Here is an 11,514-nt window from a genome sequence, read left to right on the forward strand (position 1 = left end):
AAGTGCAGAATTATTTGCAGATTTTTCAGTGTTAAGTAGTCAAAAGGTCCATTCTCTACCCATTTGTTTTCCAGTAAGATAAAATATTTTTTATGCCACATAAAACACAATTTGATAAGCCTTGCTTTTTTCATGCCTGACTGAATCAGTAGCTTATGAGAGTCCCATGCTGTGATTATTTTCTCAAGGGGAGACCCCTGTATTATGTGGCATGTTCTAGTATTCATAGTTTTCTTAGTGCTCTTAATTTCTATAGTATCATCAGTCCCCTTTTTGTAATTCAAAAATTTCCTCACTATAACACAAAGAAAAGTAAGAATAAAAATAAAAAGAGGAATAGAACATTCGAATTCATACAGACCAAGCATAAGCACAATTTCAATCCAGGCTTGGGTGAGCAGCCAGGAAAAGAAACTCAAGAGGTTAAAACCCAAGGCCACTGGAAAAAGTAGAGGGATAGACACATGGAAATAGGAGGCTAAAACTGGAAAAAGGGTACTTGAAGATACTTAGGTACTTAGCCAGTAAGAGAAACCCAATTGAAAATTTAAAGGGACAGGCACATGTAAAAATAGGAGAAAATTTCTTACCCAACCAGAAGATCAGAACATAGGGGTTCAGCTTTCCACTTCATGATTTTGAAAACTGTGGATCCTAATATTCTAACTGTGATGTCTAGAAGAATCTAATGTGTGGTTGCCTTAAATTAGAAGCTTTAGCACCAGTCTTTGGGCATTAAGCATTTATTAAAGTATGTTAGGGGTTAGCAAAGAGAAACAAGTGGAGGAAGAAAGAAAGAAACCCTGTTCCCTGCACCTGAAGCTGCTCCTTCAGCCACCCCAAACTCCAAGCAAGAAAAGCCCTTCTCTCCAGTTGAAGCCCTCTGTGGGCCTGCCCAGGTTCAGTCCCTACACATACAGCTCCAAGCTAATTGGCTGATTGCATTGATAGACAAGGCCCACAGGCAGTAGACATAACTTCTGGATCCCAATCCAACCTTCAAAATCCCAGAAAGGTCACAATGTCTTTCTCACCGGGATGGTGGTGCTCTGATCATTTCTTACAGTACAATAGTATTCCATTACAGTCATATATGACAACTTGTTCATCCATTGATGGACAACCCCTCAATTTTCAATTCCTTGCCACCACAAAAAGAGCAGCTATAAATATTTTTGTACATGTGGGTCCTTTTCCCTTTTTTATGATCACTTTGGAAAAAAGAACTGATAGTGGTATTGCTGGGTCAAAGGGTATACACAGCTTTATAGTCCTTTGGGCATAGTTCCAAACTGCTCTCCAGAATGGTTGGATCAGTTCACAGCTCCACCAACAATGCATTAGTGTTCTAATTTTCCTACAACTTCTCCAATATTTATTATTTTCCTTTTTTGTCACATTAGCCAATCTGATAGGTGTCAAGTGTTACCTCAGTTGCTTCAGTTTGCATTTCTCTAATCAACAGTGATTTAGAGCATTTTTTCATATGGCAATAGATAGCTTTGATTTCTTCATCAGAAAACTACCTGTTCATATCTTTTGGTCATTTCTCAATTGGGGAATGACATGGATTCTTATAAATTTGATTTAGTTCCAGATGTATTTTAGAAATGAAGCCTTTATTAGAAGTACTGGCCATACAGGAGCAGCTAGGTGGCACAGTGGATAAAGCACCAGTCCTGGATTCAGGAGGACCTGAGTTCAAATCTGGCCTCAGACACTTGACACTTACTAGCTGAGTGACCCTGGGCAAGTCACTTAACCCTCATTGCCCCCAAAATTAAAAACAAAAGAATTACTTGCTATAGAAATTGTTTCCTAGCTTTCTGCCTCCCTTCTAATTTTGGATGTGTTGCTTCTGTTTGTACAAAACCATTTTAATTTCATGTAATCAAAATCATCCATTTTGCATTTCATAATATTCTCTACCTCTTGTTTGGTCATAAACTGTTCTCCTTTCCATAAATCCGAGAGGTAAACTATTCCTTCCTCTCCTAAATTACCTATGGTATCACCTTTTATGTGTAAATCATGTACCCATTTTGACCTTATTTTAGTATAAGGTATAAGATGTTGGTCTATGCCTAGTTTCTGCTATACTATCTTCCAGTTTTCCCAGCAATAAAAAAAAAAAAATACTGAGTTCCTTTCCCAGAAGCTGGAGTCTTTGGGTTTATCAAACGGTACATTATTTATTTTTTTTTTTGAGATATTTTATTTTTTCCGTTACATGTAAAGATAGTTCTCAACTTTTGTTTATACATGCTTTACAATTTCAGATTTTTCTCCCTCCCTCCCCTCCCTCCCCCCCTCCCCTAGACAGCAGGTAATCTGATATAGGTTATATCTATATATATCTATACATATACATATAGATATATATATATACACACACATATATATATACACATAATAACATTAATCCTATTTCTGCATTAATCCTGTTACAAGAGAAAGAATCAGAGCAGTGATGCAGAACCTCAAAATAGAAAAAAAAAAACAACAGCACCCAAAACAAAAGAAATAATATGGTTCAATCAGCATCTATACTCCACAGTTCTTTCTTTCTTTTTTTTTTTCTTGGATTTGGAGATCCTCTTCTATCATGAGTTCCCTGGAACTCTTCTGTACCATTGCATTGGTGAGAAGAATATAGTCCATCACAGTAGGTCAACACTCAATGTTGATGATACTGTGTACAATGTTCTTCTGGTTCTGCTCATCTCACTCATCATCAGCTCACGTAAGATCCTCCAGGTTTCTCTGAACTCTTCCTGCTCATCATTTCTTACAGCACAATAGTATTCCATTGTATTCATATACCACAACTTGTCCAGCCATTCCCCAATTGATGGGCACCCCCTCAACTTCCAATTCCTTGCTACCACGTAAAGAGCCGCTATAAATATTTTTGTACATGTGGGTCCCTTTCCCCCTTCCATGATTTCTTTGGGCAAAAGACCTAAAAGTGGGATTGCTGGGTCAAAGGGTATGCACAGCTTTATCGCCCTTTGGGCATAATTCCAAATTGCTCTCCAGAATGGTTGGATCAGCTCACAGCTCCACCAACAATGCATTAGTTAAACGGTACATTATTAAAGTCATTTACTACTATGTCTCCTGTGCCTAACCTATTCCATTGATACTCCACTCTATTTCTTAGCCATTACCAAATAGTTTTGATGACTGCTACGTTATAGTAAAGCTAGCCCACCTTCCTGTGCATTTTTTTCAAGGCATAAATCTTTTTTTTCTTTTTTTTTTCTTTTAGTGAGGCAATTGGGGTTAAGTGACTTGCCCAGGGTCACACAGCTGGTAAGTGTTAAGTGTCTGAGGCCAAATTTGAACTCAGGTACTCCTGACTCCAAGGCCAGTGTTCTATCCACTGCGCCATCTAGCTGCCCCTCAAGGTATAAATCTTAATTAACAATCATAACAATTCACATTTCTAAGTTTTTTTTTATTTTATGAAATTGTATTTGATTTGAAAAAAACACCTTGAAATGTAGGTGATATTATACTGAAGTTTATTTAAAGGACAGACAAAATTCCTTGATGTCTCTCAATTAGGGACAGATCATGAGAGAGCAATCATTTGCAAGGACTTTCTTAGAAAGACAGAAGAAGGGCAGGAAAGGTCCTGAGAAGGAAGTGACTGGGAAAGAGAAAATGAGAGAACTTTTTTGAACATTATAAAATGATATTTCTCCACGTTCATAGTCAAGGAAAATGCCCACTATTGGGCTGGATTCATAGTTCTGGCAGTATTTCACATCAGGTTCAGAAGAAAGGTGGTGTTTGCCTATGGCATAAAGATGGCAGCCACTGTGATTCTGTATAGAAATGATCACAAAGAATTCTTCAGTCAGAGTTGGCTCTCTAGAGATACCAACACCCCATCCAGTGTTGCCTGGCACTTTCACCATCCAGTAGGATCTGCTTGAGCTGAAGGACTGTGAACCAGGAACTTGGGCAAAACAATGGAATCTCCCACTGTTGTTGGGCGCTTCTTCCTGTGCACCTCCATATCTCATAGTCTTCAAATCTTCAGAGATGATAAGACCTGTATGTGCTTTTTCATGATCCAGAGTGATGTCCACTGTGGAGAGAAGTAATTTGGGTTCAATAAATGGTATTGTCAAAGAATTGCACTGTTTTCTAGGAGATGGAGTCAGGTGTGCACACTATGAAGTAACCATCAAGGTATCACAGTGATATGTAAAAAAGTGATTGGCTCTGGCCTCAGACACTTAACACTTACTAGCTGTGTGACCCCGGGCAAGTCACTTAACCCCAATTGCCTCACCAAAAAAAAAAAAAAAGTGATTGGATAGACGTAGGACAGCTCCATGGTATGAGGAGCAGAATGCTGTTTGGTTGTCAGATAAATGGGACAACTAACAGGATATTAATATGGAAAATCTGGTTCTTTCTGCTCTGCTCTTGCTGAGTCTCTCACAACAAATTGTTAAGCAATGCCAGGGTTTCATAGACCATATTCATGATTCTAGATTTGAAATTAGTCATGATATGCTGGCTCTTCTGGGTAATATTTGAAGGCTGCACAGGAGGGAGATGGAGAACACTGCCTTTGAACAGTGATACCTAAAGGGGAGATTTCCTACAGATTTACTCTTATTTTCTCTTTCTCTTTCACTTTTTGCAATTCCCTCCATCCTTCTTTCCTATATTCTCTGTCTCTTCCTTTCTGTATCCTTTCTCTATATCTCTCTGTTTCTACATCTCTTCCTCTGTATCTTTCTAGGATATGTTTGTCTCCCTTTTTCCTTCTCTGAATTTCTCTCTGTCTTTGGAAAACCTTTCATTTGATTTCGTTCTTCTGGTTCAGTCTGGAGAATAAGGATGTGACTATGTTACTCTATACTATCTTCCTTAGCAATTTTATTCATTCTCAGGGATTTGCCTTTTATGCAGATGTTCCCACAAATATTTTTCTAATGCAGTCTCTCTTCTGAGATTTAGGCCTGCCTATTCAGCTACTTCCAGGACAGATCTTCCCATGGGTGTCACTGACATATCAACCTTAACTTTCCTAAACAGCTCATCCTCTTCCTCCTAAACTTGAATTGCCATCATTTGAACATGGCTGGAAGCGACTAGGCTTGTGTATTTTGGAGAAGAGAAGACTTGAGGGGGTCAGATTGCAGCTGTGTCCAAGTACTCGAACTATTTTGAGATGAAAGAAACCTTACATTACTCTGCTAAAACTCTGAGGCTAGATTAAGGAGAATTGGTTAGCAATTGTAAAAAAAGTCAAATTTAGCCTTTATATGAGGAAAACCTTCTTGGTGATAAGACCAAGGGGGAAAAAAGAATAAGCTGTATTTGGATTCATCAGGCTCCTCTTCAAAGGATGATTTCAAACAAAATCTGGATGGTTATATATAAAATATTTTGCAGTGAAACATTTTTCAGGCAAAGGTGTACTAGGTGGTCACAGAGGTAGGTTCTTTCCAACCCCCAGATTCTGAGTTTCTGTAAAAGCCAAATGCCTTCTGGTCCAAAGGAAAACTAGAGAAGGCTTAGAGATGTGTTGCTATTTGTTAGAGATTTTTTCACTCACCTTTAAATTTTAAAAGAATTTGTATAATTCCAGGAATTGGACGAACAACTGTTTTTATGTGAAAAATGTCTATTTCCTTGTGAATCACAGATTCATTCCTGTAGAAAACAAAAACCACATTGAGATCTCCAGTTATCATAAGAATTTTGGCATAGTTTTCATTCCTTCAGTAAGGCAAGGGCCATTAGCTCAAAATTGTTTAGAGCTTTTCAACTGAAGTAGAATAGAAACCTACCTGTTTAATACTTCTTTCCCAACCTGAGGAGAAAAAAAATTATATATTGTTAGGACAATGGTGTATTGGAGATAGGAAAATGAGACTTTGAAATGGATCAGCTTTTCATTGCATCAATGAAATCCATAGAGTAGGAAAGGAGCTTGGAGCTTTTACCTCTGTAACATATCTCACATACTTTACCTTCTCTCCTTTCACACAGCTGCTACCTTAGCTCAAGCCCTATTCACCTCTTACCTAGATTGTTACCAGGACCCTCCCATTTGTCATAATCCCTATAGTCTCTCACCACTCCACTGCAAGCTCTCCCCCACTACAGAAGTAATTTAATTGGGATGAACCTGAAAGGAACAGAGATTACTGAGCTACGTGTAATGGCAATGGGGAGCAAGGAATATTTTGCCTCATGCAATGAACTCATGAGAATAGGGGCATGGGTGACAGTGAAAGGGAAGGTGTCGCCAAGGCTGGAAAGAACAACCAGGGACTCAGTGGCAGGCACAAGGATCCAGTCCTCAGAAAGAACACGAAAAAAGAGAGAAGTGAGAGGAAACTGGCTTAAGATGAATAGGAAAATGTATATTCTTCATATACTTGCACATAATTCAAGCATGTATGATCTATTTTTTTTTTCAGTTTCCCAAGTTTTATTGCAATACTGTGAATAACCACAGGGAGAGCACTATGGAGGTGTCTCTTGAGTAGGGAAAGGAAAGACAGTTATATATTGATAGTATGGATAAATTGATTATCAATCTCATTACAATAATCTCCACTCTAGGGAGGTGCAGGGGAGGGCTCATACTAATTTGGAGTTCCTGGGGACTTAAGCTAAGCCCTGAGGCAGGTACCTTTTTCCATGGAGGTGTATGATCTATTTTCAAGGAAGGTGCTATGTATGTTTTAAACCTGGCATTGTAATCTATCAGCATACAACTATTTTTAAGAGTCTATGGATGTAAAAAAGAAAAAAAATTAAAATTTAATTTAAAATAAATGCAAAGGAAACCCTTCACATGCATTATTTTTTAAAATGTGTGTGCTTTCTGAACTTATAGAATAGTTGCATGGGAGTTTGGGTATCAGAGTTGCATATGGAGGAGTCCTCTGGCAGAATGAAGCATCTTTCATTTATTCTCAACTTCATGGGTTTTTGAACAATGGATGGCATACCAGTAAGCTCTGGGATTTACTTTTTATATTCCTTATTCTTTTTTTCCCATAGCCTTACCTGCATCAAATCTACATCTGGGTTCTTGCACACTTCCATTGACTCTCTGATCCTCTTCCTTAATTCTTGATGCTGATGTGACAGTTCCTTTATTCTTCTCTTCAGGCCGTTCAAATTGTCCCTTCCCTGCCTCTGCACAATTGATAGATACTCCTCTTTCTCCTCATCCAAGAACTGTTTTACTTTCTGGAATTCAGAAGTAACAGTTTCCTTTCCACTCTTAACCTCCTCCTGTAATGAAATAGAGGAGACTGATGAAATACAGGAAATGACATAACACTAAATGGCAATGGATGATTGACAAACCTTTTAGCTCACAATTAATTGCATTCTGATTTTGCTGATTTCTGTGGCCAAGGTTGTCCATGGATGGTGAGAGCACTCTCTGGAGTATCCCCATTGCACTGTGCTTTGTGCTCCAAGGACCTATGGTACACTCAGCCAGCTGTAGTGTGACATAGAATTGATTTTGGAATCTGAAGGCCTGGTTATGATTGTACCTTGTGCCACTTACCAGCTATGAGTCCTGAGGCAAAACATTTTGCCACTCTGACCCTCAGTGTCCTCATTCATAAAATTTAGTGGAGACCAGTACTACCTATCTGGGAGGGGTCCTTTGAGGGATCACAGCAGAAAATGTGTGTTGATTTCTGAGAGATCAAGAAATCAATACTTACCTTCAATGCTGCCACTTTCTTCTTCTCCTTAATCATCTGTTGCATAACAACCTCATTTTTCTGCCACAAATTTGTCACAGTTTCTTCTAGTTTCTCCTATAATAATATATAAAAACATGAATTATTTTATCTTTGAGGCTTTTCAGTCCTACATATTCAAACTCTTCATGTGTGAATGGTTGAGAAACCACTTAATGACACTACAGAACTCTTAGTTTGAAAGCTTCAGGTAAATAAACAAAACCGGGACCTTTGAACCTATGGTATGTTGTCCCAATTATTTTTATTTTCTAATACAATTGGGATTAAGTGACTTGCCCATGGCCACACAAGTAGTAAGTATCTGAGGTCAATTTTCAAGTCATGTCCTCCTGTCTCCAGGACCAGTGCTCTATATCCTGTGCCACCCAAGCTGCCCCTGATGTCCCCCTTAAACAGAAAGCTTAGTTGGAAGATAGATTACCCAAGGTGAGAATGAGATATGTCATCCTCAATGAGAGGACGTCTTTATATTGAAAGAATTACCTACACATCCCAAGTCTGAACAAGAGCTTTCTCATCATGTTTTCCCCCCTTTGGATCACAAGAACAGAGAAGGAAAGCTAGAAGCTTTCCCTTGTTCAACCCACTAATTCTACAATTGTAACACAGATATTCCATTCAAGTAAAAGGTGCTTCCACACTCCACTTATCCTGTCCATAGCTTGAGTTTAAAGTCTCATTTCTACAGACACATAACTTTAAGCCACAACCATGTCTCTTGTAAAAAGAGAGGTATGGCCTAGGAGTTAGATATTCTAATCCCCCCTTTGCCTCTGTCTAGAAACATGACCCTGTGTATGTAACTTAACTTGGCTATGCCTCAGTTTCCTCAAAGAGTAAATAGGCACCTGGACTAGAAGCTCTCTCAGGTCTTTTCCGGTTGAAAGTTAGATACATCTTTGAGCTCCTAAGTTCCTTAACTACACAGCTCAGGATTAAGCTATTCTCTACTTAGTTCAAGTCTAATTTTCTGAGTTCTCTATGACACTTGCATGATATGATTATGGATTTGAGTCAGATTAAACTCTGAGGATGGGGTCTGGAAGGTACCCAGCCCTGCCCCAGTATAGTTCGTTTAGAAGTTTATTGCTTGTCAAATTCTCACTGTCTTCTTTAAGTTTTATTGCCAATTAACAGTATTTTTACTTCTGCTCAGTCTCCCCACTTGTCAGCTACATATTAGTTTTGTCTGCAATCCATCATGTGTCAGAACCCCAGTCAGTGGGTCAGGGAGTTAGCCCACCAATTCAATACTCAGGACTCAAGAAGAAAGGACAGGGCTCAGCACAGGATGCAGCAATTAAGTTGAGACCAGATGTTAAGTGACATTGTCTCTTTTTCTCAGAGCAGAATCCCCTTGGCCCTGGGGTCACAACAATGGATTATTCTTTTCTTCCCAACATAGCCGAAGATAAATTTTAACCCTGTCATCCTTCTAGAATTAACACAACTACAAAACAATGCTAAAGTACCTGAGTGACTCTTCCTGTTATTCAGGTTGAATATCTTTAGAGACAGGGGCCGGGAGAGGGGAGTCAGTGGGAACTGTGAGATCTGAAACATCTGACTGTCACTCCCCTGTTTCCTCTTCCTTTGGTTTGACCTTGTTCCCCCTCCCCTTTTCCCCCTTGTTCCTGGAACACGTATGCATGTCTCCATACATTGATCATGAGCTAAACATGCACCCTGGGTGAGTGAGGATTGGATGTTAGATTGTGAGCTTGCCCTAGTGTGCGTGGGGACTTCCCCTCTGACCAACATTCCTATAAAAACTCAAGGCATGTATTAGCTATTGCAACTCAGTTATTGAGTTTGCTCATTCCTGCAGGAATGTAATAAATCTGTCTCTGCTTGACTTGGTGGTCTCCTCGAGTTATTTGGGTAAACTGAGGCAGTTTGCTCCATACACACTGCTAGTCATTCTTTTCTAAATGTCTTTAGTAATACAGTGTTCACAGGTAGACAGCATGCACGATAAGAATCAACCCTAGGAACAAAGTGGAGGACCAAAACGACCTTCTCCTTCTGCCTAACATTCAAAGCCTCACAAGAGTGATGCTGAGGTTCTGTGAGCGATACAAGGAAGCAAGAGCAGCTCTGTGCCTGAACTAGTCTGAAAATTAATGTCTTAGTGCAGCTAGGTGGTGCAGTGGATAAAGCACCAGTCTTGGATTCAGGAGAACCTGAGTTCAAATCCGACCTCAGACACTTATCACTTACTAGCTGTGTGACCCTAGGCAAGTCACTTAAACCCAATTGCCTCACCAAAAACAAACAAAAAAACCCCAAACTAATGTTTCCTTTTTCCTGTCCATTTCCAGGAGAAGGTAACTCTTAAGCGTAAAATACAATGGACAAACATGGCTCAGTTATCTTGTCCCTCCTCTCTAGTAGGTGAAGAATGAAGGTAGTACCAATTATCCTACCAGATGAAAGATCACCCTAATAATCTCAGATTCCCTGACTCCATTTGCCAAAAAGCCTTGAACTCTGCATGACCACAACAGTGATAGACATTTCAAACCAAATTAGAGAAAGTATTTGAACAACAAGGGAAACATTCTGTTGATCTCAGCGCATTAGTAAAAGTTCAGGCTGAGGCCAGAGAATAAACAACAGTGCAATTCAACAGCAGCATTATGAGCACTTAGATCACAATGGTTTGTACATGAGTATACCATATCTCTTCCTGGTTTGATCTTTGCAGAGTGTGGTGAAAATTCAAAATGTCCGCATTGTTGGAGTGATGAATGCATTACTTACCCTGAAGTCCTCAGCAGCCTCATCTATACAATGCAGTTTATGAGCCTTATGCTGCTGGGACTCAGAACAGGACAGACAGATTGGGCTCTGGTCATCCTCACAGAACAGTGTCTTCATTTTCTGGTGTATATCACACTTGCTATGGCCTCCGGGGTTCTGGAAACTCTGGTTTCTTAGTTTTTTGGCAATGGCTGCCAATTTCCCAAGTCTCCAATTGGCTTGGAAATCCCTTACTTGGGAGACACTCTTGCACTCTGGACAGGATAAAGGAGTGGAGACTTCCGGCCAGACGCTTCTGAGGCAACTATGGCAAAAACTGTGTCCACACTCTATGGACATTGGGTTTGTGAAAAAGTCTCTGCAGATGGCACAGATGAGCTCATCCTGAAGTTTTTCAATCAGTTCTGGGAAAGCGGCCATGTTTCTGAGGAAAGAGAATGGAAAAGGTCAATGACTGGCCTGGAATAGAAATAACCTTAGTACCTGTGCACTGTGCATTCATCTAATTTTCTTTTGATGGTACCATCTATACAAAGGCATAAGATCAAATATTGTACATTATATAGCTGGAGAAACTGAGGTGAGAAAAGGTGGGGAATTTGATTCCTTTCTGATCTGTTAATCCTCTTCAGATCATGAACCTATCTCCAGCTAAATCACTAATTGGCATTAGATTCATAATCTTATTTTGATAAATTTGCTGTCCTTCCCAATCTACTTGTGTTTATCATTTCAATTATATCTTTTAAAGAACTCTCTCAAAGAACTATGGAAACTGGATGCAGACTGAATCACACTACTTTCACAGTTGCTTTTTTCTTCATGTTTTTTCCCTTTTCTGTTTCTTCTTTCAAAACATGACCAATGTGGTTAATATCTTTAACATGATTGCACATGTAAAAGCTATATTAAATTACTTGCTCTATGCTGTGTGGGGAAGAAAGGAAAGAGAAAAAATTTCAACTCAGAATCTTATAAAAAT

At 39.3% G+C, this 11,514-nt stretch overlaps 1 protein-coding gene across 1 annotated transcript; it reads right to left on the reverse strand.

Annotated features, from left to right (window-relative positions):
* Positions 1–3,566: 3,566 nt before the first annotated feature.
* LOC122746107 (E3 ubiquitin-protein ligase TRIM11-like) lies at positions 3,567–10,952 on the reverse strand. The gene is made up of 5 exons (XM_043991591.1): positions 10,533–10,952; positions 7,724–7,823; positions 5,820–5,829; positions 5,585–5,682; positions 3,567–4,099 (listed from the first exon to the last, which is right to left on the reverse strand). The coding sequence occupies exons 1-5, from the start codon at positions 10,950–10,952 to the stop codon at positions 3,567–3,569; spliced, it is 1,161 nt and encodes a 386-aa protein (XP_043847526.1).
* Between the last annotated feature and the right edge of the window lie 562 nt (positions 10,953–11,514).

This window comes from Dromiciops gliroides, chromosome 3 (genome assembly GCF_019393635.1).
Source record: "Dromiciops gliroides isolate mDroGli1 chromosome 3, mDroGli1.pri, whole genome shotgun sequence".
In the NCBI taxonomy this organism is placed as follows: Eukaryota; Metazoa; Chordata; class Mammalia; order Microbiotheria; family Microbiotheriidae; genus Dromiciops; species Dromiciops gliroides.

Excerpts from the sequence above, each read along its gene's own strand:
- LOC122746107 (XM_043991591.1), bottom strand. The coding sequence starts at position 10,952 with ATGGCCGCTTTCCCAGAACTGATTGAAAAACTTCAGGATGAGCTCATC. Across the intron at positions 7,824-10,532 it reads AGGCTGCTGAGGACTTCAGG|GAGAAACTAGAAGAAACTGT; the intron begins GTAAGTAATGCA and ends ATATTATTATAG. Across the intron at positions 4,100-5,584 it reads AATTCTTTTAAAATTTAAAG|TGGACATCACTCTGGATCAT; the intron begins GTGAGTGAAAAA and ends TTCTCTCCACAG.